This window comes from Tasmannia lanceolata, unplaced genomic scaffold (assembly GCF_043159265.1).
Source record: "Tasmannia lanceolata isolate RefF3 unplaced genomic scaffold, GAP_Taslan_0.1 ptg000002l, whole genome shotgun sequence".
Lineage (NCBI taxonomy): Eukaryota > Viridiplantae > Streptophyta > Magnoliopsida > Canellales > Winteraceae > Tasmannia > Tasmannia lanceolata.
In genome coordinates this window covers 7493100-7520667 of record NW_027518679.1, presented here as the reverse complement: position 1 = coordinate 7520667, position 27568 = coordinate 7493100, and the positions used below count along the sequence as shown (strand labels likewise).

At 42.1% G+C, this 27568-nt stretch overlaps 2 protein-coding genes across 3 annotated transcripts in view; one reads left to right on the top strand and one right to left on the bottom strand.

The window, feature by feature from the left end:
• Positions 1-567: 567 nt before the first annotated feature.
• The window catches only part of LOC143876071 (GTP-binding protein Obg/CgtA), a 42663-nt gene continuing 15662 nt past the window's right edge, over positions 568-27568 (top strand). For both annotated transcript variants that reach the window (XR_013250315.1, XM_077377725.1), the window contains exons 1-2: positions 568-817; positions 933-1041. Coding sequence is in view for 1 of the 2 variants with exons in the window: in XM_077377725.1 (XP_077233840.1) it covers positions 689-817; positions 933-1041 (238 nt within the window). In the remaining variant the exon portion in view is untranslated. The remainder of the gene's footprint in view (positions 818-932; positions 1042-27568) is intronic.
• Positions 9480-12008, bottom strand: LOC143882328 (uncharacterized). The gene is made up of 3 exons (XM_077385872.1): positions 10420-12008; positions 10116-10329; positions 9480-10029 (listed from the first exon to the last, which is right to left on the bottom strand). The coding sequence occupies exons 1-3, from the start codon at positions 11981-11983 to the stop codon at positions 9732-9734; spliced, it is 2076 nt and encodes a 691-aa protein (XP_077241987.1). The 5' UTR covers positions 11984-12008; the 3' UTR covers positions 9480-9731.

The window sequence follows — 27568 nt, the reverse complement described above, 5'->3', positions numbered from 1 at the left end:
GCAAATTTCTAAACTATGTTAATTTTTTTGCAAATATTGCATAGATGGTTACTCTTTTTCCAAAAACCCATTTAATTTATGTGGTTTTGGTATTATTTATGCTTCTGTTTTCTAATACCTAACAACAGTCTACTGAGGTTGTGGTTTTGAACAAGCTTTAAAAAAGAAAAAACAAAACCCATGGCTTTAAGTAGATTGCTTTTAATGGGATAAAGAAAGTTTGGGATAATAGAAAATGAGCCCTGATATTGAATATTTTGACATAATATCTCTGAAAATACATATTTGAAAGCCCAAGAAATCATATACATGTGAAAACTAAACCATGCTGTAAAATATTTTAGCCGCACGTGCATTTGCACGTGCATCTTCTACTAGTAGCGATAAAGCATCTATATCTTTTGGCCTATGGGTCGCGCGAGAAGGTTAAGAAACACTCCCAGTGGTTTGGCCGTTTTCCCTTTCTTTTCCCAAAAAAGGTTACAGATACAAACCCTGTGGCCATTTTGACCGGGTGTTGTTGGTAACTTTCAAACCAGGGTTAAAAGAGGAAAATGGCCAAACCCCAAGGGGTCTATCCGTATTTTCCCTAACTTTTTGTGCATCTCTCTCTCTCTCTCTTTCTCTCTGACACCCACACACAATCGAAGTTTACATTTTGCTTCTGAAAAGAGGGGGTAAGAGGGAGATGTGGTTACGCCGGACAATCCGCCCCTGTTTGGAAACCCTAAAAGCATCAAGTAAATTTCCATGGAATCCTTCTTCCTTCTCTTATTCGAACATTCTCGCCAAGAAAGCCAAGCTTGCACCTTTACAGGTGCTCTCTCTCCTCCATCACCAATTCACCATCATGATCATTCTTTTTTATTACTAAGATTTTGGGTTCATAGAATGTAAATGGGAGGAATTTACTTATATCTTTTTTTTTATAGGAGAGGAAGATGGTTGATAGGTTTAAGCTTTGGGCTAAAGGAGGTGACGGTGGTAATGGGTGTTGTAGCTTGCGGCGAAGCCGGCAGGATCGGCGCGGCAAACCCGACGGTTCGACTTAATTTTCCAATTTATTTTTTAATTCTTTTAATTTAGTTGGTTACTTCTGTTCTTGATTTTGTTGATTTCCTTTCCATATGAAACATGCTAAGATTATCATTATTTTGAGGGAATTTTAGGATATTCTATCTGAGAATCAATGTAGCTCATGTTAAATTTAGCTTCATTGAACTCGTAAACCCTGGCTCTGGTTTGGCATTTTCCACTAAGAATTTAGAATTGTGGGTTATTTAATCAGAGATTCCTTATTAGAGATGCACATTTTGCACGTCAGTTGTACGTTGAAAATTCAGTGTGTAGGCTTAAGTATCAGTATCTGATCATGGTCAAAATGGCAGCGGCAAAAGTCGGGCCCACCACCTGTTTGAGATATGTTCTTGCTTGGATGGGTCCCATGCACTTTTCTCTTCTGTTTAATGTGCTGGCTCTGTACATTTGTTCCTCCTCTTTATAGTCTAATAAGTTTATGTAGCCATTTCTGACTCATCATTGTTCTTGCTCGGATGGTTAATCTTGTAGCATTATTTTTCTTCAGACAATTTGTACCTTCACCAATAAAAACTTCTTTGCGGAAATGAAGTCGAAATGCTTTCTGTCTTGACATGAATGATACCCATCTGTGTAGCAGCTTATTAAGTCAAAGGTCACCTTTTCCTGCTCCTCAGCCCATGTAGTTACTTCATTATCGTGGCTTGTGATGATTTCTTTTAGTTTAATATTTCCTCTTTTAGAGAAGCTCTTGATTTTTTTTTGTAGGCAAGCTGGGGTTTGGCATGACTCCTACCAGTGTATTAAGATGAAATGATATTACATTCTAGTGTAGCAGACTCCCATGGAATCATCTTGTACAATCTTAGAGAGGGGGGAAGGGATAAGAGGAAGTGGGATAAACTCTCCTTTATATGGGCAATCAACTTTCGAGACGTAATCAGCCGCTTGGGTAGCTTCCTTCCAAGTATGTGTTAAGTGCCAAGTGATGAATTTAGCAAGGAGCATGCTGGTTTTTTCAAGTGTTCGAATCTTTCTCCATGGCCAGTTGCAGACGCCATTAATAACATTGGTTGCAGTAAAGGAGTCGGTCTCAATCCAAATTTGTGAGATTTTGTTGACAAGAGCGAGGCGGATACCCTGTAGGATTGCTTCCAACTCTAGTTCATGGATGTCTTTGATAGGAACCTGAAAGGAGAAGAGCCTGATTATGTTGCTTTCTCCATCACAAAGAAGGACTCCATTGGCCGCCGAGTTTTCCACCAATGATGCATCAGAGTTCAGTTTTATGGAAACAGATTACTACAACAGCTAAGAAGAAGGAAGGAGTCAATCAGTTGTGCAAAAACTTCGGACATGGACTTTCTCTCTTGTAAAAAAATGGCCCAAGCCAAGGATGATCTCCGACCTTTGCTCCGGCGGAGGGATTGATTTTGCTCCCGTTGCGGTTACCATAATTTTAGATGGCGAAGAAATTGTCGGTGGTGCCAATATGGGAGAATGAAAGGTGTATCGATGCTGGAGACTCCGAAGCTACCAACAGCGGGGGGGGGGGGGGGGGGGGATGGGGGATTGGCTTGACTCCGGGAGAATCCTAACCAGCTTTGAGGGAGGAATTCTGACCTTATCAATATCTGGGAAGGAAGTGGAAGATCGAAGACAAACTCTAAAATCCTGGTTGGTTGGTAGGATAAGAATGAAGGATTGGACTCTTGATGACCTTTGGATTTGGGCTAAACGTCTTTGGGATATCCCAACCCTTACTAAGCCTAACATCCTTGCACAGAATGAGGTACTCTTCATGTTTGAGAACGAGGAGCTGGCATCCAGAACCTTCAAGATGGGGGAAAAGGCTTGTGGCACTTTTCTCCACTCTCTTTCTACATGGGGACCGAGATACTAGCATAAGAGAAGGCAATCTGGGTTAAATTCATTGGAATCCCTTTTCATGTGTGGGCAATAGGGGTGGACATGGTTCCGGTTTTAACCGAAGAACCGAACCGAACCGGCTGTTTCGGTTTGGTTCTGGGTCCCGAATCAGGGAGCCGATGGCACTCGGTTCGGTTATGGTTCTGGTGACCTGGAAGCGAGGACCGAACCGAACCGACAAATAACTATTAGTATTACTATTTAGTGGGGGGTGTTGATATCATTTTTAATTCTACTACAAATTTGTATAACAAAAAAGAGACTGCTGATATCATATTTAAGACAAAAGAAATTATAAGAAATAAAAAAAGATAAGAAAGAAACCCTAGATCTTTCTATCGTTTCCGCCTCCACTCTTTCTATCGTTTCCTCCGCGCGTGTGCCTCCATCCCCTCCATTGTTTCCGCCTCCACTCCGTTTCCGCCTCTCTTTCTGGCATCGACTGTGAGAAGAAGAAGAAGAAGTTGAAGCCTCTCTTTCCGGCATCGACTGTGAGAAGAAGAAGAAGAAGTTGAAGAAGAAGAAGAAGAAGAAGAAGGTATGTAACTATGTATTAATCCCTCTTTGAATTTCTGTTTTTCTCTTTCTTCTTCAAGAACTTTTTGGAAAGGTTTTGGGTTTTTTGTTTTCTTGTTCTAATCATGAAAAAATATTCATGGTTGCCAAATATGGCCTTGGATTCAAAGCAATGGGAATGTGATTACAAATTTAGGGCCTGTTTGATGCCTCTAGTCTCAAGTTTGAGATCATTTTTAAATGGTTTCATTTCCTTTTAAATATGAGCAGGGTTGTCAATGGATTCAATTTGAATTGAATAAACCCTTGTTTGTACTACGGCTCATTTGAATCCTAAAAGGGTTGGGTTTCCCTCGGATCCTAATTAGGTGTTTTTTGCTCCATTTTTTTACTTCTCCTAAACCCAGAACCGAACCGAACTGATTAAATTCGGTTCTGGTTCGGTTCGGTTCCAGGTTACATCGGTTCGGTTCTGGTTCAGGATTTTGGGAACCGACAATGTGTGGTTCGGTTATGGGTTTACCTCAGAACCGAACCAAACCATGTCCACCCCTAGTGGGCAACATCGACCGTGGAAGCCTTGGAGAGCATCTTTGGATCGGTCCTGGAAGTAAAAATGGAAGGAAGTCACGGTCAGTGTTTGAGCTATGCCTCGGCAAAAATCTATACAACGGAGTGGAAACTATCCAGATCATTTGTCCAAATTCGGGCCCAAAACAGTTGCTTCAAAATAGGCGTAGAAATTCAGGAACCCCAACCGTCGGATCGGAAGCTACTTCAGGAATTTGTGAACAGTCCTAGGGAAGCGCCGTTCAAATATGCTTCCCCATGGATGGAGCGACCCCTAGCTCGAGTCCGGTGTCCTCGAGCCTGACTCGGCCGGCCTGGATGGGCTTCAGATCGAATCTCTGGGGTATCGGGCGACGGATCCGGGTCTGTCTTTTGTGTTGCCGGAGGTTAGGGTAAATGATGATAGGAGAGCTATTGATCCCTCTGTGCCACATGGCCCTCTTTCCTGCCTCGATTGGTCTGTTCTGTCTCGGGTATCATTTGGGGGTTCCACAGGACATTTCAAAATTCAAATCTCAACCCCAGCCGTCAAATCTGGATGGGTTCCCCATAGTCTCTCTCGCTGAAAAAGCTATAGTATCCGTTGTTGATGACTGTCAATCTATGAACTCTCTACCTATGGTCATTAGAAGGGACATATATAGCTCTGTACCTCAGCAATCTGCCTCCCCCCTTAAAAGTATATTTTCTGGTCAGGTGGACCATTCTTGGAAGACCAATTTGAGGAGCCGAAATTCTACTCCAATGGTGCATGATAATTCTATACTAAAGGCCAAAGTAAAACGGGCGTTGGGTATCCGCAAGAAGGGCATAATTGAGCCTACGCCTAAAGGATTGAGTACCAAGGCTCCAAATCTAGTAAAAGAAGTCTACAGATACTTGGTGACCAAACTTGGAGGAGGGCTTATGATAAGAATAGCGACAGACTACCAGGAGCACATCGATTGATAAGGAACCACCCGCCCACTCGCCCTTTCGGTGGAGTTCTTGAGCGGGAACCCGGAAGGTTTCTTCTTCTCCTCAATCCTCCCCGCCTGTGTGATGTCTTCGGGTAAGAGGATGGTTCTTGACATTGGGAGCTTCATCTGCTCCCAATGTCGCTGGGCTTCTGAGGTAGGAGAGTCCGGATGTTTTAGTAGACAATGTTTCTTGTTGAAATATGGTAATCTCAATCTGGTAGAGCTGTTGAGAATCGTATAATTGGACTTAAATTGATGTTTGGTCCCTAGGGGTAAGGAGTAATGGTATTTTTTAGAGGGAATGGAGATAGATATTAGTCTAATTTTGACCCATTATCATGGGGAACTATGTCAGGCGGAATTGCATCCAATCTCTTAACAAGTGCAGCTTTATGGTAGGCTTTTGCCACCGTCTCGTAAAGATAGTGGTGACCGCGGTTCCCTCGAAATTGATGTGCATCATGAATTGATTGCGTGGGGAAGATAAAAGATCAATAGAAGAAAAGGCGGCATTAGAAAAAAGAAGGGTACCGTTCTCCTTTTAACGTGTTGAAAACCTAGTTTTATACATTAGGTACAAACCCGTGGAACCCATTTCAGGCAGTTTGAGTGGTTTCTCTCCTGCATCTAAGCAAAATGGAGTCAAGCCCTTCCAGCCCATCGAATGCTCGTGCCAGCAAGCGAAATAGGATGGAGCCCATTGACTGCTCGGTGTGGGTAAAACATCTTAAGGATCTCAAGGCTTTGAGATACGATGAAGCAAAAGCCTCCATAGATTCACCAACACCAAGGGAATTTGTTAAGAGCTTCATAAAGAGGCAATGGAAGCTTTATAAGGAGGATTACTTGCAAAATCTGGAAGAGCTCTTCGTAGTGACATGGACTTATAATATCAAGGACATCTGCATACCATTATACAAACTCCCCTTCTTCAAGGATCGTTTAGTGGATGAGAAAAGCGTGCGGCTTTTAAGCTGGGAAGTGGACACAATTTTGTGTATTAGGAAGCTAGAGGAGCTAATCGCTGTAAAAATGGACCCGATGGAAGAGGTACCTGTCCCTGAGTACGCCATTGTCTTTATATCAAAAGAGGCAGAATTAGAATTTGAGGTTGATTACCTCGTGAGGAAATTAAAAAGGTGTTCGTAGAGGATGAATATCTACTGTGTTGGTGTAGATATGATCGGAATTTTTAGTTAGTTCTTCTCTTCCTCTTGCTGGTGCGCCAGCTTTCTTTTTTGGGTTTTAAGTTAGGATGGTGAGAAGAGGCCGGGGGTCAAAATGGATGAGGTTTTTTGTATTAGAAATACCAGGGGAAGTCTTTTAAGATAGTTTTGGTTGAAATTTCTTCGATTAGTGGATTAATATCCCTTGATCTTTTAAAAAGTATGTATGTGGGACTACTGGTCCCCGATCTATGTAATTATTTTTTGATTAATGAATATTGTCATCTTTAAAAAAAAAAGAGTTCAGTTTTATGGTGTTACCATTTGGAGGGAGCCATTTGCATATTCTTGGCGTTTTGTTTTTCTGGAAGAGAGGAAGGCCAAGGTTGAAAGCAAATTTTCTACTCCAGTCATTAATATCATCATCCAATCGGAGGTACACCAAACGAACTTTGATGGAGGTGAGAATGTTGGCAAGGATGGACTGCTTGTGCATTTCAGTGGGATCATTGATTCTACGGTTTCTCTCAAACCAAATGTGGTAGATGGAGGCCGCAAAGGCCAATCGATTCCCTTTTCCCACTTGCCCATTAGCTTTGAAGGATGACCAGATCCAATTTTCCTCTTCACAAATTCTCTGTTTGGTTGCCAAAGGCTAGAAGATCAGTGGCATTTCAAACGCTGCTGATCTTCTAAACATCTTCTCAAGCATGTTTGTTTGCCAAATTTGCAATGAAACTCCCTTTGACTCCCAACCATGTTTGAGACATCATGATTGGCTTTTTTCCTACGTGGCGCCTATGTGGTGGAAATGTTCATTCCTCTAATCTTCCAACCAAATTTCACCTTTTTTTGTGGAAGAAGAGGAGAAAAGGTCTTGTCTTATTCTCTTTTCTCTCTTTCTCTCTCTTCCCTCTCTCTCTTTAAAAGCCTTTATATTAGTAATGACACCCCTACATCTTCCACTAATCTTCTAGAGGATTGCCGCCGAACCAAACGCTACTTATTACTCTTCCACTAATCTTCTATACATCTTCCATGCTTTTCTACTTCCCTTTGAATTCTTCTTCTACTAATCTCCTAGCCACCTTTGAGCAACCAAACAAAGCAAAAGAGTTTTGTGAGACTTTCGTTAGTAGTTGAATTTGAAAGGATGGATTGCCAGATCCATGCTGAATAAGAGCACGAAAAAAATAGATGACATGTGGTCTCTCCTCCTAACTTGCATGTTGGGACTTGTGGTATCTTCAGAAGCCAAAAATTTCTACCTCTAATGCATTTTTTGGTGAACCATTCAACCCAAGGAGATTTGCTATCCATCAGGATGTGCCAGAGTTTCCGGAGCTGGGAAGCTTTGTTAATATCAGTGAGTCTACGAATTCCAACCCCCCCTATCAGATTTCAGCTTACTTAGTGAATCCCACGAGATAGGGGGTATTTTCTATCAAGATCGCACTCGGACCAGATGAAATCTCTGAGAATTTTTCGATTTCATTGAGAACCCCAGTTGGAATATTAAAGGCAGCCGACCAATACAATTGATAAGAGTTTAGAACAATTTTTGTAACTTCTATCCTCCCTGCTCGAGATGGGTGTTTGTTGGTCCACGGGGCAATTCTCCCCTGATCTTTCCCAGGAGTGGCTGACAATCAGTGTTCTAAAAAGCGCTGGGCGGAGCTGGGCGGCTGACTGACCTCCCAGCGCCCAGGCGTTTCTAGGCGTTTTTCATTTTTTTTTTAGATATTAATATATTTTCATAATTTCTTGCATTTTTTTATATAAAATATAAGTACTTGAATACATAACAATCCAAACCATTTTATGCATAAGCACTAAACATTAAATAATAACAAAAAGTCAAAAACTTAATAAGAAATTAAGCTTAAAATACTTAATAATTTAAGTATTTAACAATACAACACAAATCCATAACCAAAAAAAGATTAAGATCCAAGCACTTCTTCAGTTTTCATAAATCATTGTCCTCTTCCCCCAAGACCAAGACTCTATCTTCATCTGATTCTTCAAACACAATCTCCTCATCCACCCCCTCATCCTCTGTCTCATCATCCAATTGAAAATTATCTTCATCAAGTTCTCTTACATTCCTCTTTAAAAATTAAAATAACTAAAAAGGCACCCCTTTTATTACTTCAAACACCCCCTCTTTTATCACACCGCCCAAACCCGCCCTGCCCAGGCCCACGCACATCGCCTGGGCGGCCGCCTCATCTCCTGGGCGGCCGCCTAATAACGCCCAGGCGGTGAGGCCGCTTTTTTAAACGCCTAGGGCCTGGGCGGTGCGTTTTTTCCACGCCTGGGCGGCCGCCTTTTAGAACACTGCTGACAATCCTTCGAAGTAAGTTTGGTTGTGATCAACGGTAAGCCAAGATACCTGATAGGGAGGTGGCCCTTTTTTATGTTTAGGATATTACAGATATAGTTTTTGGTAGTATCTTTTGTTGTTGCAAAGAATACCTCACATTCCCTCCGATTTATCTCCAATTCGGAGCTATGTCTGAACTTTTCTAATCATTCTAGAATTCCTGGCATCAGCAAATATCATCACATTGTCGGCAAAGAGAAGATGTGTAATCCTGAGGCTACCTTTAATGAAGCGAGTGTCAATCCGACCATGTTGAGTTGCATCCTCTAGAATACAACTAAACATCTTCATGACTGTAAGCCCAATGGTTCCCACCTTGGCATTACTTTCTTGTTATGATGATTCCAAACACAAGTTGATCTGTGTTGTTTATCTAATGTGCTTGATGTTTCAAAGTGCATGTATTGGAAATCAAGAAATCAAACACCAAAGTCAAGGTAGCATGGATCTTGGCATGAACCAATTGAAGACATCTCATTGGAAGCCAGAGGAATTCGAAGGCTTAGATAAATCAAGGAGACATCTTGAAGAGCCAAAGAATCAAGAGAAGATCCATGGAAGTGACCAAGACATGAAGAGCTTCAAAGTTGAAGATTTGTTTGTAATTGTCTTGTGTTAGAATTGCATGTATTGAAAATCAAGAAATCAAACACCAAAGTCAAGGAAGCATGGATCGTGGCATGAACCAATTGAAGACATCTCATTGGAAGCCAAAGGAATTCGAAGGCTTGGATAAATCAAGGAGACATCTTGAAGAGCCAAAGAATTAAGAGAAGATCCATGGAAGTGACCAAGACATGAAGAGCTTCAAAGTTGAAGATTTGTTTGTAATTGTCTTGTGTTAGAATCATAGTTGTAAATTCCGTTTCGGTCGCCATTTTGTTTTGGCCACCGAAACGGAATTTCGGTGGGATTTCGGTCATTTCGGTGCATTTCGGTCGAAACTTTTCGTTCACACAAAAAATATATTAAAAAATATGAGAAAAATCCAAAAAAATATAAAATCAATAGAAAAAGATGAAAAACTAATAAATAGTCCAAAATATGTGTCCCAAAAGGCATATTCATTACTTAAACACATAAAGTCTTGCACAAGTCCAACTGATAGTCTGATACATAGAAAAACATAAAAAAAAAAGATACATGAAAGTGAAACATAGACAATAGCTAGTAGCAACAACTCTCAGTCATCATAACCCGGATGATCATACTCAATGTCTTCTTCGTCGTCGCCGCCACCGTCATCACCACCTGGACCACCAGTAGGGACATCTTCTTCAAGAGGCATGAGAAAGTCGTCGTCGTCCCCGGCCCCAACCACAGCAGTAGGTGCTTCAAGATTTCCCACCCAATGTCTTCCGGCGTGAATATGACATCTTCTTCTTTTGCAACCCAATCCATCATGACATCCAGATGGTCTATGCTCAAAGGGTCACTAGTGGTAGATGATTTCCTCAACAAGTCCCTGAAAAGGAAAACATTAAGTTTAATGTCAAAGGTTAAACTTAAAAGCTTAAAGTGATGAGGTGAGAGTTGAAAACATTATATTACATTGTATATCTTTCTCGAAACTTAAGATTGTAATGGACAAACACCAAGTCATCTAATCTCTGGTGCTCCAACCTATTTCTCTTTGCAGAGTGAATGTGTTCGAAGGTGCTCCAGTTCCTTTCACACCCAGTCGCACTGCAGGTCTGTCTGAGGATTCTGATCGCAAAGGTCTGTAATTCTTCCACGTCACATCCGAATTGATTCCACCATGCAACTGTAAAGTAACAAATAGTAAAGCATTATTTGTTGAGAAACTGAAAGTTAAAATGAATTATACTTAATTAAACAAAAAACTCAAATATACCTGGTCCCAACTTCGTTCGGTTGCGGATTGCAAGCTTCATTCCAAACATACCCTTAGCCTCTCGATAATCCTCAATCTGATTGGTGATGAGGTCTTGTGTACCTTCATCAGGTACCAGTCGAGTGATGCATGCCAACAAGCCTCTGGTTACTTCACTGTGCCTAGAGAAGGTAGGAGTGAAAAAGAGAGCAGGGTTAAGAAAATATCCTGCTGCATGGAAGGGACTGTGGAGTTGCCTATCCCATCTTTGGTCGATGATCCTCCAGATGGGATTGTAATCTGATTTTCTCTTCAACCTCTCCTTGATGTTCTCTTTGGCCTTATCCATGGCCTCATATAGGTAACCCATCGCCGGTTTGTCCTGCCGATCTACCAAGCGCAGCACTCTCACTAAAGGCTCGCTGATGTTTAGAATGTACTTGCATTGGTCCCAAAAAGATTTATCCAACACAGTACTAACTACCCCTTCACTCAGTGGGTGTTGGACAAACCTACTAGTACTATACTCATCAGACACAAACATCTGCTGAAGTGCTTTTCGATTCAACACCAGACTTTGTATGCTAATGAAATTTGTAGCAAATCTGGTTGCAGCAGGGTGGCACAACTTCTTCCCACCTGTGAACTTCTTCCTCATCAAATTCAAGAGGCTTCCATGGTTGTAGATGAACTTTGTAATCGTTCGAGCCCTCTCAATTGTGGTTGCTATGTGAGGAAATACAGTCGGTTTGCACAGATGCTCCAAGATGAGATCTAAGCAATGAGCTGCGCACGGAGTCCAGAAGAATGTACCAAACGCGGCTTCTAGTCTTTTCCCAGCAGCTTTGTAACTTGGCTCACTGTCAGTTACAAATTGCACCACATATTCCGGATTCACCTCTTCGACAATCTTTGCAAAGATATTGTATAATTCATCGGCATTCTTCACTATGCCAGATACATCAACGGATTTGAGGAATATGACTCCTTTAGGGCAGTACACCAAAAAGTTGATTAGGGAACGTTGTTTGGTGTCTGTCCATCCATCTGCCATAATGCTACAGCCAGTGTATCTCCATGACATCTTAATCTCCTCCAAGTAGTTGTTTACCTCATCCACTGTATTCTTCAAAATGGGACCCCTTAAAGCATGATAAGTAGGTGCCTTATAACCCGAACCCACGACATTCACAGCGTCAAACATAGGTTGCCATAAAGGTGAATTGGCAACGTTGAAAGGGAGATTGGCATCGTAGCAAAGCATGCCAACCGCCATGTCTGCTCTATCCATTGTTTCTTTAGTAGCCAAAGCACTTTTAATGCTTGGCTGGGCTCCAGGGGTTGTTCGTGGTGCAAAGAAATTCCTGATCCCTCCTGTGATTCCCTTCTTCTTCCTTTTTGTACTACTCGGTTCTACAAGAACTTCCTTACCTCTTCGTTGAGGGACTAGAGGCAATTGTGTGCCAATGTCTTCTTCATCCTGCTCTTCTTCTTCGTCTGGTGTGCCATAAAAACCTCCAACCTCTGCTCTGGATATGCTCATCCTAGCCCTTTCTTTTCTCTTTGCATCTAAAAGTTGCTTCATTCGATATTTTACATCTTCAGTCTCTTTTTTGTATGATGCTACTTCACCAGGAACAGGCTAAATGTTCTTTCAAGCGGGTTATACCTCTACCCGATATGACTTTGCCACAGAATATGCAAGTTATTTTATTTCTTTGACCCCAAACCAATGTACCGTAAGCCCATGCCGGGTCATCCGATCTAGCGGGTGCCGAACCAATAGAGGATGCTCCTGCAGAAGGTCCCGAGCCCGACCCACTCATTCTGAAATGAAGTAGAAGAAGGGGGAAAATGAATTAGAAGAAAGAAAATTGAAACAAATTATAATAAAATGAAGTAGAAGGGGACAAATGAAGTAAGAAATAAAAGAAAGGAAATGGAAAGAAATAAAGAGAACCTTGAGGTTGAACTTGAGTTGAAGAGAAGAAGAAAAAATTAGCCTTCACACTTGAAATAAGCCATTGGAAATAGTTCTTAACTTCTTAACCTTGTAGTGGTAAGTTGAATGTATGCCTTCCCTTTGCTCCAAAATAGACATGGATTGAGTTGAAGAAGAGGGTAAACTTGAAGGAAATTTAGTAGAATAGATAATGTAAATGAAAGTAGAGAAAGAAGGAGAATCACTTATGTGAAGGTGGATGATAAGAAGGTAGGGAAAAGGCTATTTATAGAGTTTTTAATTGATTGTGCATTTAAAAATGACTAAAATACCCTTCCCAACAGCTATAAACGGTCACATTTTGAGGTTAAAATGGTCAAAAACCAAAAAGAGCTGTTGCAGGGGCATTGTCGTAAATTCTGCAAAATCCAGTCAAACTAGCCGTTATGCACGATTCCGGCCGGAATGGAGAATTTCGTCCATTCCGGATGAAATTCAGGATTTCGGAAAATTTCGTCCGGAATGGTCGGAATGGAATGAAATTTTGACCGGAACGAAATTTTTGGAATTTCGTTCCGGAATTTAAACGAAACCGGTTTGTTTTGTCCATTCCGGACGAAACGAAACTGAATTTACAACTATGGTTAGAATGTAAGTCTAATCCCACGTAGACATCCCTTTTTGAGGCACAAGTAATTGAGTTTCAAAGGCCTTAAAAACTATTTGAAATTAACTTGAAAATGTATTTGAAATTAACTTGAAAATGCATTTGAAATGAATTTGGAAATGTATTTGAAAATATATTTGAAAGCATAGGGAAAAGCCTAAAGACCTTGGCCCAAAAGCCCCTGAAGTTTTAAAGTTAAAGTGGAATTTTTTCCAGGGCCGGTCGAATGGGGTTTGCAGGGCGACCGTGGAAGCAAGTCTGAAAATCCAGACTTGGCTTTCAATAGCGGGCCGGTCGACCGGGGGTGTTTCGGTCGACTGCAGATGTGTTTCTGGAAATCGAGAAACAATCCAGTAAGGTCGGGCCGGTCGACCGCCAATGGCAATCGTCTGCGGATAGAAATCTGGACAAAAATAAATATGTCCAGGTTGCTCTCCCCGGACGACCGCCATGGCTTGGTCAACCGCTGCGGTTTGAAATTTGAAATTAAAAAGATGAACCCGATAAGGGAGGGCGACCGCCACAGCCCCGTCGACCGCCGCGGCCTGGCAATGTAGCCGTTGGAGCCTGTGGGGCTTGACTTTTTTAACCCAGTTTTTACCCTTTTGCCCTCAAACGGTCATATTTTCAAATGAACTATATATACCTCATTTAAGACCTCTTAAAGAAGAACTCTTACATTCCCAAACATGTTTTAATCTTGTGAAGAGTGATTAAACACCCTTGTGCCTCATTTGGGATATATTTAAAGGGATTAGATCTAGAGCTTCAATTTGTACATCTTGTGAGCAAGTTTTATTTGTATAAGCTTGAGAGCTTCATCCATCCTTGAAGAGGGTTTTGTATTTTCACTTTCTTTTTATATTCATTTGTATATTTGGCGAGTGCGAAGGGACGCGTAGCCATCCCAAGAGCGAGTGTTGGAGACGCAGATCTTTTTCCGGTTCGTGACGAGTCTTGCGAGGCGTAGCCGAACCAAGTTGTAATTGGGTTGATTCCTCGCCATTAAAGGAATCCGTAGTGAAGCCATCAACGGTTTTGTTGGTGGAGTGGAGTAGGTCCGAGGTTGGGACCGAACCACTTAAAAATCTTGGTGCACTCTCTTTTACTCTTGCTCTTTAATTTGTGTTGTGCATTGAATTTTTACTTTGTGTGCTTGATTGTTAATTTGCCATTTGACTTCGCTTCCGCATTTGTTTTTGGCAAGAATTTTTAAAACCCAATTCACCCCCCTCTTGGGTTGCCATCTACCCTGGGATTTCACTTGGTATCAGAGTTTAAGGCTCTTGTTTAGGAATTTTTGAATTTTCAAAAATTTAAGAGGAAAGATTTTTTTGGCATCTCATGGATTTTCATCTTGGTCAATCGATTTTAGATCCACCTATTTTTGATGAAAATAATTTTGATAAATGAGAAATTCGTATGAGTTTCTTTTTAGAATCATTAGATTATGAGATTTTGGATTTGCTTGAAAATGACTCATCTCTTTCTAAAAAGAAAAGGGGGAAAATTGATTCCAAATGGCTTGATTTAAATGTTAAAGCGTTTATTGCCATTTGTTGCTCGTTGTCTCCTCGTGTATTTGAGAAAGTTTCAAAATGTAAAAATGCTCATGAAATTTGGAGTAAACTTGAAAATATCTATAAATCTAATGATTGTCATTTTGCATTTGTAAATTCTAATGCATCTCATGTACATGATTGTGTTGTGAATCGTAATGTGCATTCAAAGTCTTTTGATATTGAAAAAGGATTTCAACATTTCAATTTCCAACATGCAAAAAGAAATGGATTCTTTAAAAATAGAAAATGATAATTTTTCGCTAAAAAATGATGCTTTGAATCAAATGAATCAAAACTTGATAAGTGCTAATTTTGATTTGATTCAAAGATGCAATTCATTTGAGGAAGAAAATGAAAAATTGGTTTTTGAAAACCATGATTTGCAAGAAGAGAAGAAAACACTTGAAAATCATAAATCTTCTTGTGAGTTTGCATGTCCTTCTACATGTTGTGCAAAATGTCATTTTTATGGTAGAATTGGACATTTAAATGAATGTATGTTTAGACTATTACCTAAAAATAAAATGGTATGGATTGAAAAGAACATTTTAGGTAAATCTAAACCTATTGGAACCAAATGGGTGTGGGTTCCAAAGGCCCCAACCTAGTTTTCTATGCTTTTGCATTAGATTAGGGGTTTTGCTTTTTCTTGAATATCTTTATGATTTTGATAGTTTGTGCCAATGGTTCTTGTCTAGATTGTTATATCTTTACCTTGGCAATGTGTTTTGATGACCCCCTCATATGTTCTATTTGTAATTCAAATAGGGGGAGATTTGATTTAGGGGAAGCTTGAAATTGTGTTATCTTTCAAAATCCCATTTATGTGTCTAAACCCTCATTGTTTTGAATTTCGTTTTTAAATAGGGGGAGTTTTATATTGTTTCATTCCTTGACAAAGGGGAGTTTTATTTGTATATCTTTTACCCTTATGCTTAAACTCTCACCCCTTCCTTTTTGGTTGATGACAAAGGGGGAGAAGTTTTAGGTTTATTGTGCTTAGATGTGGCAATCACCTTGTGTGTTGTCATCATAAAAAATGGGGAGAATGTAAGCCCAATGATTCCCACCTTGGCATTACCTTCTTGTTTTGATGATTCCAAACACAAGTTGATTTGTGTTGTTTATCTAATGTGTTTGATGTTTCAAAGTGCATGTATTGGAAATCAAGAAATCAAACACCAAAGTCAAGGAAGCATGGATCGTGGCATGAACCAATTGAAGACATCTCATTGGAAGCCAAAGGAATTCGAAGGCTTGGATAAATCAAGGAGACATCTTGAAGAGCCAAAGAATCAAGAGAAGATCCATGGAAGTGACCAAGGCATGAAGAGCTTCAAAGTTGAAGATTTGTTTGTAATTGTCTTGTGTTAGAATGTAAGTCTAATCCCACTTAGACATTCCTTTTAGAGGCACAAGTAATTGAGTTTCAAAGGCCTTAAAAACTATTTGAAATGAACTTGAAAATGTATTTGAAAGTATATTTGAAACCATAGGAAAAAGCCCAAAGACCTTGGCCCAAAAGCCCCTGAAGTTTTAAAGTTAAATGGAATTTTTACCAGGGCCGGTCGACCGGGGTTTGCCGGGCGACCGTGGAAGCTAGTCTGGAAATCCAGACTTGGCTTTCAGTAGCGGGCCGGTTGACCGGGGGTGTTTCGGTCGACCGTGGATGTATTTCTGGAAATCCAGAAACAATCCAGCAAGGTCGGGCCGGTCGACCGCCAATGGCCGGACGACTGCAGATAGAAATCTGGACAAAAATAAATATGTCCAGGTTGCTCTCCCCGGACGACCGCCATGGCTCGGTCGACCGCTGCGGTTTGAAATTTGAAATTAAAAAGATGGACCCGATAAGGGTGGGCGACCGCCACAGCCCGGTCGACCGCCGCGGCCTGGCAATGTAGCTGTTGAAGCCTGCGAGGCTTGTCTTTTTCAACCCAGTTTTTTACCTTTTTGCCCATCAAACGGTCATATTTTCAAATGAGCTATATATACCTCATTTAAGACCTCTTAAAAAAGAACTCTTACATTCCCAAACATGTTTTAATCTTGTGAAGAGTGATTAAACACCCTTGTGCCTCATTTGGGATATATCCTAGGAAGCACGGGTACGGGTACGACACGACACGGGTACGCGGGTACGTGATTTTTCAAAAAACCCGGGTGCGGGTACGTTAAATATAATAATATTTTTTATTATTTTATTATATATTTATAAAAATTAAAAACAATTAAAGAACAATCAAATTACAATTAACATCACCAAAATAGCAAAATCTAATATTACTCCATATTTCATAAGTTCCAACTTCCAACTTTAAGTACAAGATGTTACGATCGCATCATTCATTAGATACAATGTCCGTCGCCTCATCTCCAATATCATCATCTACATCATCGGTAACAACAACGGCTTCCAAATCCGGCTCATCGAGTGAAAGGCTAGCAACTTCAAGCACCCCAACATCCTCAAAAGAGTCAAATGAATCTCCACCTATGTCCCACATCCTCGTCTCTCCCTGTGCATACTGTGGAGATCGTCTTGATAGAAGACGAAGATTACTATGAACAAAAACCAAGTCTTGAGCCCGTTGTGGAGTTATCTTGTTCCTTCTCAAAGAATGCACAAAGGAGTAAGTGCTCCAATTCCTCTCGGCACAAGATGAAGACGAAGGCTGCATAAGAAGCTTCAAAGCTAAGCTCTGAAGCATAGGAGCACACGTACCGTGGACAGCCCACCAATCATCAGGCTCTAAAGTAGCTCGGTCATTGAATAATCCAGACTTCATAAAGAAGTGGGCAAACTCCACATTAGCCTTCGTGCGATCTGCTGAATTGGGAAAGTACCTTTTGAGGCACTTTACCCTCTCTGCATAAATCTCTGTATCCTTATGTGGAGGAACACGATTTGAACTGGCACTAAGCCATTCTTCGCTGTAATACCTTCAAGAATAGAAAAAATAATTTAGTCTCATGTTAAAAGTAGGAAATAAAGTTCACAATGAACATAACTATTAATCTAAATAAAATTTGAAGTCACCTAACCTTGGATTCAATGAATGAGCCAAGCAATGAAGCGAAGTGTTGCTCTTGTTCCAACGATCAAAAAGAATTTCTTGCACCACTTCATAAAAGCTAGACTCTTCTTCTTTTCTCTTTGCTTCCTTCCTATAGATTGCCGTCTTCACTTTCTCAATCATCGTGTCCCACATATCATAAACCAAATGAAGACAAGGCTTATCCGTGTCACACTCTCTTAACATGTTATGTAATCGATAGAATCCCACCAAATGTCATCTAACACCTTATCTTTCACAAACTTTGCTTTTCCTACATCATCATCTCTGTTGGAATATGTAACTTGCCTAAGGGCATTTAGGACTTTGTACATTCCTTTATGTTTTAGTATAAAGATATGAGTCAGGGGGAGATAACCCTAACTCTTCTATTTTCTCTGTCTAAACTTTCATCTAACATGGTATCAGAGCCTTAGGGTTTTCTGATCCCTAGGGTTCTCTAGTAGCCTCCATCTTCTTCGCCACCCTCCCCGCCGCGAAACCCAACTCAGGGCCAAGTTTAATCGGAGGCACGACATCTTTTTACTCCTGAGGAGGAGCCGTTCTCTCCCTCCCTCCCATGCGCAAAGGTCCTGGTTCTGTACCCCCGCGCAGCAACCACCCCCCGCCAGATTTTCTACCTACGGCGGAAATTATTTTCCAAGACCGAGGATTTGCACCCCCCCAAAATTTTCCAGGAAAATATTAGCCGGAAAACTTTTTCCAGGACCGAGGATTTGCACCCCTCAAAATTTTCCGGGAAAATATTTTCTGACCCCCCCCCAAAATCACTTTCCTGGAAACAAGTTTCCACGGCTGTGTTTCGTCTTGCATCAGTTTTTTTTTTTTTTCCAGCACCCAATTCGCAGGTTTGCTGGTAAGCCTCAAACCCCAACTTTTTCAACCCACAACATTATTATTTTTTTCCGTCTCTTCCTTTCCTCCCTTGGTAAACCCTACCACTATTTTCTCCCTGTTATTATGTGTTAGATCTTCATCTCTTACCCTACTTTGATTCTTGTTTGTCTTTGCGGCTCCCCTCTGTGTCTCATGGCTCCCCTCTTGTCAAGCTTCGTCGATGCCCGTCATTCTTGGAGCTGCGTCTAGCTTTCTTGGCCTATCCTAGTTTGCCCACCTATTCTGTTATCTGCTGTTATTCGTCTTGGTTTGGATTGTCTGTTTCTTTCTTGCTTGTTGTTATGGAGGAGGTGCTTGACAATCCTTCCACAGGAGTGGCTCCTGGTGTTCGTCCGACACCCTCTTTGGCGTCTTCTTCGTCATCATCTTTCTCTGTGGATGTATCATTCCCACATATCACTACTGTTAAGTTGGATGGGGCAAACTATGTTACTTGGAAAGCAGCCGTCGTGAAGTATCTTATTGCCCGTGGGAAAGCCCACGTCATTCTTCGTGATCCTCCTCCTACGACGGATCCCACCTTTGATCGATGGGAACAGGAGGATGCTCTTGTTTGCACCCTTCTGTGGCAGAGTATGGCCCCTCACGTCTCTGGGCCCTTGATGCTTTTGCCTACTGCGGAACGGATATGGAATCAGGTTACTCTTCTTTACTCTGGCGTGGCAAACATTAGTCCGATCTGCTCTACCTATTCTGAGTGGATGCGTTTCCGCCGTGGTGATCTTCCTCTTGCCACCCATTACAGCCAATTCGTTGGCCTTTGTCAGCAGCTTGATGTTTACATGCCGCTTACCACGGATCTCACAGAGGCTGCTCGTCAGAGGGATCAGATCCGTGTTGTGCAGTACCTTGAGAATTTGGGTCCAGAGTACATGCATCTTCGTCAGCAAATTATCGGTTCTGGCGCTATTCCTTCCCTTACTGAGGTTTACTCCAGGGTCCAGCAGTGCTCTCCTGGTGATCCAGTGATATCTGTTCCTATTGATGGTTCTGCTCTCGCGACCTATAATGGCATTACTCGCCCGCCTCGTGGTGGAGCCTCCTCTGGTCGTGGCCGTGGTCGTACCGGCCGTGGTGGTGGTCGTTCTGGTGGTGGCCGTGGCCGTTCTTTTTGCACTCACTGTCAGCGCGAGGGACATTATATTGACCATTGCTATACCCTGCATCCCGAGCTTCGTCAGGCACGCTCGGCTCACATGGGTGCTACTACTGCTTCGATTTCAGATTGCGCTCCCTCTGCTTCTGTTCCTGCACCAGCTGATTCCACCTATACATTATCCCGTGCCGATTATGAGGAGTTCCAGCGTCTGCGGCTCAGTTCTCGTCCTCCCTCTGCAGGTTTCGCCCAGCCAGGTAGTTCACCCACTACCCTTCTATCTAGCTCAGGGTCATGGATCATTGACTCTGGGGCATCCAATCACCTGACTGGTAACTCTTCTCAGCTTCATTCTTTTCGATCTTTCTCATCTCCTTCTCAGTCTATCACCCTTGCTGATGGGTCCACTACACCTATCACTGGTGTTGGTCATATCTCCCCTCATCCTGCTCTTACCTTATCTTCTGTTTTATGTGTCCCAAAATCACCATTTAGTTTACTTTCAGTTAGCCAAATTACTAACTCTCTTCATTGTTCTGTCTCATTTTTCCCATCTTACTGTTTGTTTCAGGATCTCTCGACTGGGAAGACGATTGGAACGGGTCGTGAGGTAGATGGACTCTATCGTCTTGACTGCCGGCCGCCTACTGTCTTACATAGCTCTTTGGATACATTTCAGTGGCATTGTCGCCTGGGGCATCCTTCACTTCAGCGGCTGCAGCAGACTTCTCTGGTTCCCGGACCTTTTTCTAGTTTTCAGTGCGAGTCCTGTGAACTCGGGAAGCACCGTCGTGTGTCGTTTCCGTCCCGGATCATTAGTCGAGTGTCTAGTCCATTTGAATTAGTCAATTCTGATGTATGGGGACCCTCTAGGGTCGCGTCTAGTACTGGCTTTCGGTATTTTATTGTGTTTATTGATGACTTCTCACGCATGACCTAGTTATATTTACTTAAGAGTCGATCCGACGTGTTCTTTGCTTTTCGCACATTTCATTCTGAAATTAAGAATCAATATAATTGCAATATTAAATGTCTTCGTACTGACAATGCTAGAGAATATTTTTCTGATACTAATGGCTTTCAATCCTATCTCTCCCAACATGGGATTTTACATCAGTCGTCATGTGCGTACACCTCTCAACAGAATGATGTTGCGGAGAGGAAACTTCATTATTTGCTTGAAGTAGGTCGCACTCTTCTTTTTCAGATGAGTGTTCCTAAGGCATACTGGAGTGATGCCCTTCTCACGGCGTGTTTCTTAGCAAATCGCCTTCCTTCCTCTGTCTTAGAGGGTGCCTCTTCTTTCGAGATTTAATCTCCTAGTAAGGAACAGTTTCCTCTGACACCTCGTGTATTTGGATGCGTTTGTTTTGTTCATCACCTTGGACCTGGCCGTGACAAACTCGATCTCCGGTCTGAGCGTTGTGTCTTTCTGGGGTATTCCCGTACGCAGAAAGGCTATCGTTGCTATAGCCCTCGTCTGCGTCGCTGGTTTGTCTCAGCCGATGTTACGTTCTTTGAGTCTGAGGCATTCTTCCAACATGGCGCGGCATCTTTCACCCCTTCTCTCGAGTCCGAGGTCTCGCTTCCCTTACCAGATCTACCTGCTTCTCTTCAGTCATCTCCTATTTCCGCGCGGCCAGCTTCTGCAGCTTCTACTTCTTCTGCCACGTTGGAGAAGCCAGCTCCACCTAAAATTACACAGCAGTATCAGCGGCGCCAAGTTACAGATAGGTCTCTTCTACCTCCTCTCGCACAATCATCTTCTGAGCCGATGATCCCTCTCTCTCGCTCTCAGGTATCTTCTCTTCCGCCTTCCTCTGTTGTTTCTGCTTCTCCTATTGCATCTCGTACGAGATCCCGTTCCACTGCACATCCTATTTCGAATTTTGTTTCTTATGATAAGCTCACCAGTACCTTCCAGAGCTTTGTTTCCTCCTTGTCTTCTATCTCTTTACCACAGTCAGTGGCTGAGGCTCTTGACCATCCTGGCTGGCGTGATGCTATGAACCTAGAAATGGGCGCTCTTCATAGTAATGATACATGGGATCTGGTTTCCCTACCCGCTGGTGCCCGTCCTGTTGGTTGTCGGTGGGTTTTCTCCATCAAATACCTCCCTGATGGTATTGTCGAGCGCTTAAAAGCACGATTAGTCGCGAAATGATACACTCAGACTTTTGGTGTTGACTACACTGAGACATTCAGTCCCGTTGCGAAAATTCCCTCTGTCCGTGTGCTCCTGTCTCTTGCTGTTATTCATAGCTGGCCCCTTCATCAGCTGGATGTGAAGAATGCCTTCCTCCATGGCAACCTAACTGAGGAGGTGTATATGGAGCAACCACCAGGGTTTGTTGCTCAGGGGGAGACTTCCTCCTCCGTGTGTCGACTACGCAAGTCACTATATGGCCTCAAACAATCTCCGCGTGCGTGGTTTGGGAGATTCAGTGAGGCAGTCATGCGCTTTGGCATGAAACAATGCGCAGTGGATCACTCAGTCTTCAGTTATCACTCTTCAGTTGGGTGTATTTTGTTGATAGTTTATGTGGATGACATAATCATCACAGGGAGCAATTCACAAGGTATACAACGTTTGAAAACCTTCTTGCAAAAGGAATTCTCTACTAAGGATTTGGGTCAGCTCAGGTATTTCTTGGGGATAGAGGTTGCTCGTTCCTCTAGAGACTTGTTCCTATCACAGAGAAAGTATGTCTTGGACTTGCTAAAAGAAACAGGCAATCTTGGAGTTAAACCAGCTTCTGCACCCATGGATCCTAATGTGAAACTCCTTCCAGAAGAAGGAGAGTTGTTGGAGGATCCTGGCAGGTATTTCGCAGGCTTGTCGGTAAACTTATATATCTCACGGTTACTCGGCCAGATATTTCATATGCTGTTGGAGTTGTCAGTCAGTATATGAGCTCTCCACGTACTTCTCACTGGGCTGCGGTGACACAGATTCTTAAGTATTTGAAAGGGGCTCCAGGGAAGGGATTGATGTTCAAAAGACATGGCCATATGAAAGTTGCAGACTTCTCTGATTCAGATTGGGCTGGATCCCCAGCAGATAGACGATCCACCACTGGGTATTGTACATTTGTAGGTGGCAATCTTGTTTCATGGAAGAGTAAGAAGCAGGATGTTATAGCTAAGTCCAGTGCAGAGGCTGAATACAGGGCAATGGCACAGACAAGCACGGAACTTATTTGGCTACGTTCACTTCTTTCTGAAATTGGCTTCATTTCATCTTCTCCTTCACAGCTTTATTGCGACAACAAAGCTGCAATATACATTGCCAACAATCCAGTCTTCCATGAGCGCACCAAGCATATTGAAGTGGACTGTCATTTTATCCGTCAAAGAATCCAGAAAAGAGAGATTTGCACTGTGTTTACTCGGTCAGGGGACCAATTAGCTGATATGTTTACAAAGTCCTTAAATAAGTCAAAATTGAATGATATATGTAACAAGCTAGGAATGTATGATATCTACATTCCAGCTTGAGGGGGAGTGTTGGAATATGTAACTTGCCTAAGGGCATTTAGGACTTTGTACATTCCTTTATGTTTTAGTATAAAGATATGAGTCAGGGGGAGATAACCCTAACTCTTCTATTTTCTCTGTCTAAACTTTCGTCTAACAATCTCGATAGCAATTCCATTTGTCACTAATCACCATCGATTGTAGACCTTGCTTTAAGAGTTTAAACCTCTTAAGCATCACAATAACACTCGCAAAGCGAGTCTCGGCAACAGAAAGCAACTTCAAACTATTGAAGTCGTTGAATATGGCCAATCTCATCGAATGATTCATGATGAAATTCTTCACTAGCATGACATCTCCCGCAATATCCGAGATCCAACTACATTCTCCATAGGCAATTTGATTTACTTCCACATTCTTTGCCGCACAAATATTCTTCAAAGCAAGATTGAGTGTGTGCACCACACACGGGGTCCAAAATATGGAAGGAAATTGAGCTTCAACAAGTTGTCCGGCCGCCTTGCAATTTGGAGCATTATCGGTAACTACCTGGACAACCTTATCATGTCCAACCTCATTAATGACTTCCTTCAATAAGTTAGCAATGAAATGCTTGTCTTTTGTCTCCCCCGAACAATCTATCGCCTTAAGAAACATAGCTCTACCTTCCGACACCGCCATGAAGTTAATGAGAGGCCTCCTCTGTGAGTCGCTCCATCCATCACTAACAATGCTCACGCCTTTCTCCCTCCACGTGTCTCTAATAGGTTGCAACAACCTATCAATATTAGCCCTCTCTCTTTGAAGTAGAGTTGTCCTAAGCAAGTTCTACCCCGGAGGCAAATACCCCGAAAGCGCATTGTTGGCGGCAAAAGTGTAGGAACTAGCATAGTATGGGTTTCTTGCTAGGTGAAAGGGCAAGCCACCGGAGTAAAACATCCTAGCAATCTCGGCTTGTAGTTGATCACGGGCCGCCATGTTGAAAGCTTTTTCAAGTGCACTCACATTTCCACTTGTCTTTCTCTTCTTCAAATCATAACTTGGAGCCACAAACATACTTGTGCAACCCAATGATCCAGTACTCGACGATGGTGGCAATGACACTTTCCTGGGAGCATTTTGCTTCATAATCTCTTTGCATTCTTCCTCAAACCTTTGCATTGCAAGTAGATCACTTGCTTTCACTTTAGGACATGGTCCGATTCCTTGTCCCGCTATCTTCAACAAGTGCGCCCTAACCCTTGTGTAAGAGCTACTGAAACTCTTACTGCAAAAATTGCATTGCCACCTCACATTCCCTCCACCCTTAGGATCTTTATCAAATCTAGAGACATGCTTCCATAAAGGCTTCGACAAATCTTCATCAGTAGAAGACGTATGTGCGGCTTGGGCAGCGCTACTAGCACCAGATGAAGACATTCTAAAATATATTAAACAACAAAAACAATTTTAGTACGCAACGTTGCAACCCAACAAAACAAGGGACTCTAATTCTCAATTACACAAATTGAAACAAACAAGGTTACAACTTACAAGGCAACACCAATTGTAAATTTGTATACACAACCAAACATACCCATGTAAATTAAGCAATTATATACACAACCAAACATACCCATATAAATTCAAAAGGCAAGTGGCAAATGGCAAATGGCAATCCAATGCAATGCAATTATAAATTTATAATGAAGCAATTTTATACTCTCAAGTCTCAAGTCTCAACAGGTATTGGCGTATTGCATCCAAAAATCAGTTTTGGACTCTCAAGTCTCAACAGAGTAACAGACAACAGGTATTTGCACCCAAAAATAAGTTTTGAACTCTCAACAGTCAACAGCCAACAGGTATTGCACCCAAAACTCAGTTTTGGACTCTCAACAGCAGCCAACATGTATTGCACCCAAAAATCAGATTTGGATTTTGAGAACAGATTGTGAGTCCGAAGCTGATTCTTGGACTCAAAATTAGATTCAACAGATTGTGAGTCCAAAAATCTGCTTTGGATTCACAATCTGTTCTCAAAATCCAAAAGTCAAAAAGACAAACAGGGCCCAATAATCATTAATCTGTTTTGGACTCAAAATCGATTGACAAAATCCAAAAATTGTTCTCAAAATCCAAAACAAACAGGGCCCAATAATCTGTTTCGGACTCAAAATCGATTGACAAAATCCAAAAAATGTTCTCAAAATCCAAAACCAAAACAGATTAATGATTATTGGGCCCTGTTTGTTTTGACTTTTGGATTTTGAGAACAGATTGTGAATCCAAAGCAGATTTTTGGACTCAATAATCTGTTTTGGAATCAAAATCGATTGACAAAACCCAAAAAAAAAAAAACAGAGAGAGAAAGAGATACAGAGAGGGAGAGAGAGAAACACAGAGAGGAGAGAGGCTGAGAGGCTGAGAGAGAGAGAGAGAGAGATAGAGGCACAGAGAGAGAGGGAAACAAAGAGAGAGAGAACGGGGAGAGAGAGAGGAGAGAGAGAGAGCACGGGGAGAGAGAGAGTAATAGAGAGAGAGAGGAGAGAGAGAGAGCACGGGGAGAGAGAGAGAGAGAATCAGAGAGAGAGAGAGAGAGAGAGAGAGAGAGCAGTAGAGAGGGAGAGAGAGAGAGAGAGAGAAATACCTTTAATAGAGTGGAAGGGATAGCCGGAGAGAGTGCCGGAGGTTCCGTCGGAGGAGGGAGCCGGAGGGAGAGCCGTCGGTAGAGAGAGAGAGAGAGAGAGAGAGAGAGAGAGAGAGAGAGAGAGAGAGAGAGAGAGAGAGACGGAGGTTCCGTTTGACGAGGGAGCCGGAGGGAGGGCCGTCGGGAGAGGGAGCCGGAGGGAGGGCCGTCGGGAGAGAGAGAGAGAGAGAGAGAGAGAGAGAGAGAGAGAGAGAGAGAGAGAGAGAGATTACAGGTTAGGGTTTAAAAAAAAACCCAAATCGTTGTTTTAAGTCGTGTTTTTTAAACCCCCCCCTTTTTACTCCAAACACCCCCCTTATTTTAAGTTTGGTTTTTAAAAAAAAAAGAAAAACGTGTCAGGTGCGTCGGGTGCGCATCCCAAACGCACCCGACACGCACCCGACTCACAAAAATCCTTTTTTTTTAAAACAATCCCTCGGGTGCGTACCCGGGACGTACCTGAACGTACCCGTACCGGATACGCACCCGACACGGGTACGAGGGCTTTTTAGGGGTACCCGTGCTTCAGAGGATATATCTAAAGGGATTAGATCTAGAGCTTCATTTTGTACATCTTGTGAGCAAGTTTTATTTGTATAAAGCTTGAGAGCTTCATCTACTCTTGAAGAGGGTTTTGTATTTTCACTTTCTTTTTACATTCATTTGTATATTTGGCGAGTGCGAAGGGACGTGTAGCCATCCCAAGAGCTAGTGTTGGAGACGCGAAGCTTTCTCTGGTTCGTGGCGAGTCTTGCGAGGCATAGTCGAACCAAGTTGTAATTGGGTTAATTTCTCGCCATTAAAGGAATCTGTAGTGAAGCCATCAACGGTTTTGTTGGTGGAGTGGAGTAGGTCCGAGGTTGGCACCGAACCACTTAAAAATCTCGGTGTACTCTATTTTACTCTTGCTCTTTAATTTGTGTTGTGCATTGGATTTTTACTTTGTGTGCTTGATTGTTAATTTGCCATTTGATTTTGCTTCCGCATTTGTTTTTTGCAAGAATTTTTAAAACCCAATTCACCCTCCCCTCTTGGGTTGCCATCTACCCTGGGATTTCAATGACTAAGCAAAATAGGAGGGGAGAGAGCGGATCTCCCTGTCTCAAGCAGTTTGAGGATTTGAAAAAGCCTTTAGGAGTACCGTTGACAAGCATAGAGAAGGATGGAGTTTGAAATTTGAATACATTGTCGGATCCACCTGCACCAAGTGTCATTGAAGACCATCTTTTTCATGAATAGGAAATGTGAGTTGTGTTTTAGCTTGTCGAAGGCCTTTTTAAGGTCAATTCAATTTTGATGCACATGGCCCTCTTTGTCTTGCTTCTGTGAAAATTGTGGCATAGATCATGAGTTAAGAGTATATTTTCCTGAATTATTCTGCCTTTTATGTAAGCGTAGGGACTGATCAGTCTGCTCACCTTTCATCCTATTTGCCAAGAGCTTTTTGAGGACTTTGTATATGTAATTACAAAGAGAGATAGGTCTGAAATTCTCTAGGCTAGTAGCATTATCTCCTTTTGGAATTGGAGCAATGAAGGAGTTGTTTATTTCTAGGAGGAGATTTCTGGTTTTGAAGAAGTGTTGAATTCCTGTTGTTACTACTTCACCAGTCAAATACTAGTTTTTTTTTTTTGTTGAAAAACTCCCGGTTGAAACCATCAGGTCCTGGGGCCTTGTTATCATCTGAGTTTTTGATTACGTCTTCAACCTCCTCAGCTGTTAATGGCTGGCATAAATGATCTACATCTCCTTGAGTCAGACGAGTGGGTTGCTCAGGGATAGCA

Coding starts and splice junctions, on each gene's coding strand:
- LOC143882328 (XM_077385872.1), bottom strand. CDS start 11,983: ATGAAGCAACTTTTAGATGCAAAGAGAAAAGAAAGGGCTAGGATGAGC. Junction 10,330..10,419: donor CCGAACGAAGTTGGGACCAG/GTATATTTGAGT, acceptor GTTACTTTACAG/TTGCATGGTGGAATCAATTC. Junction 10,030..10,115: donor TTTCGAGAAAGATATACAAT/GTAATATAATGT, acceptor TTTCCTTTTCAG/GGACTTGTTGAGGAAATCAT.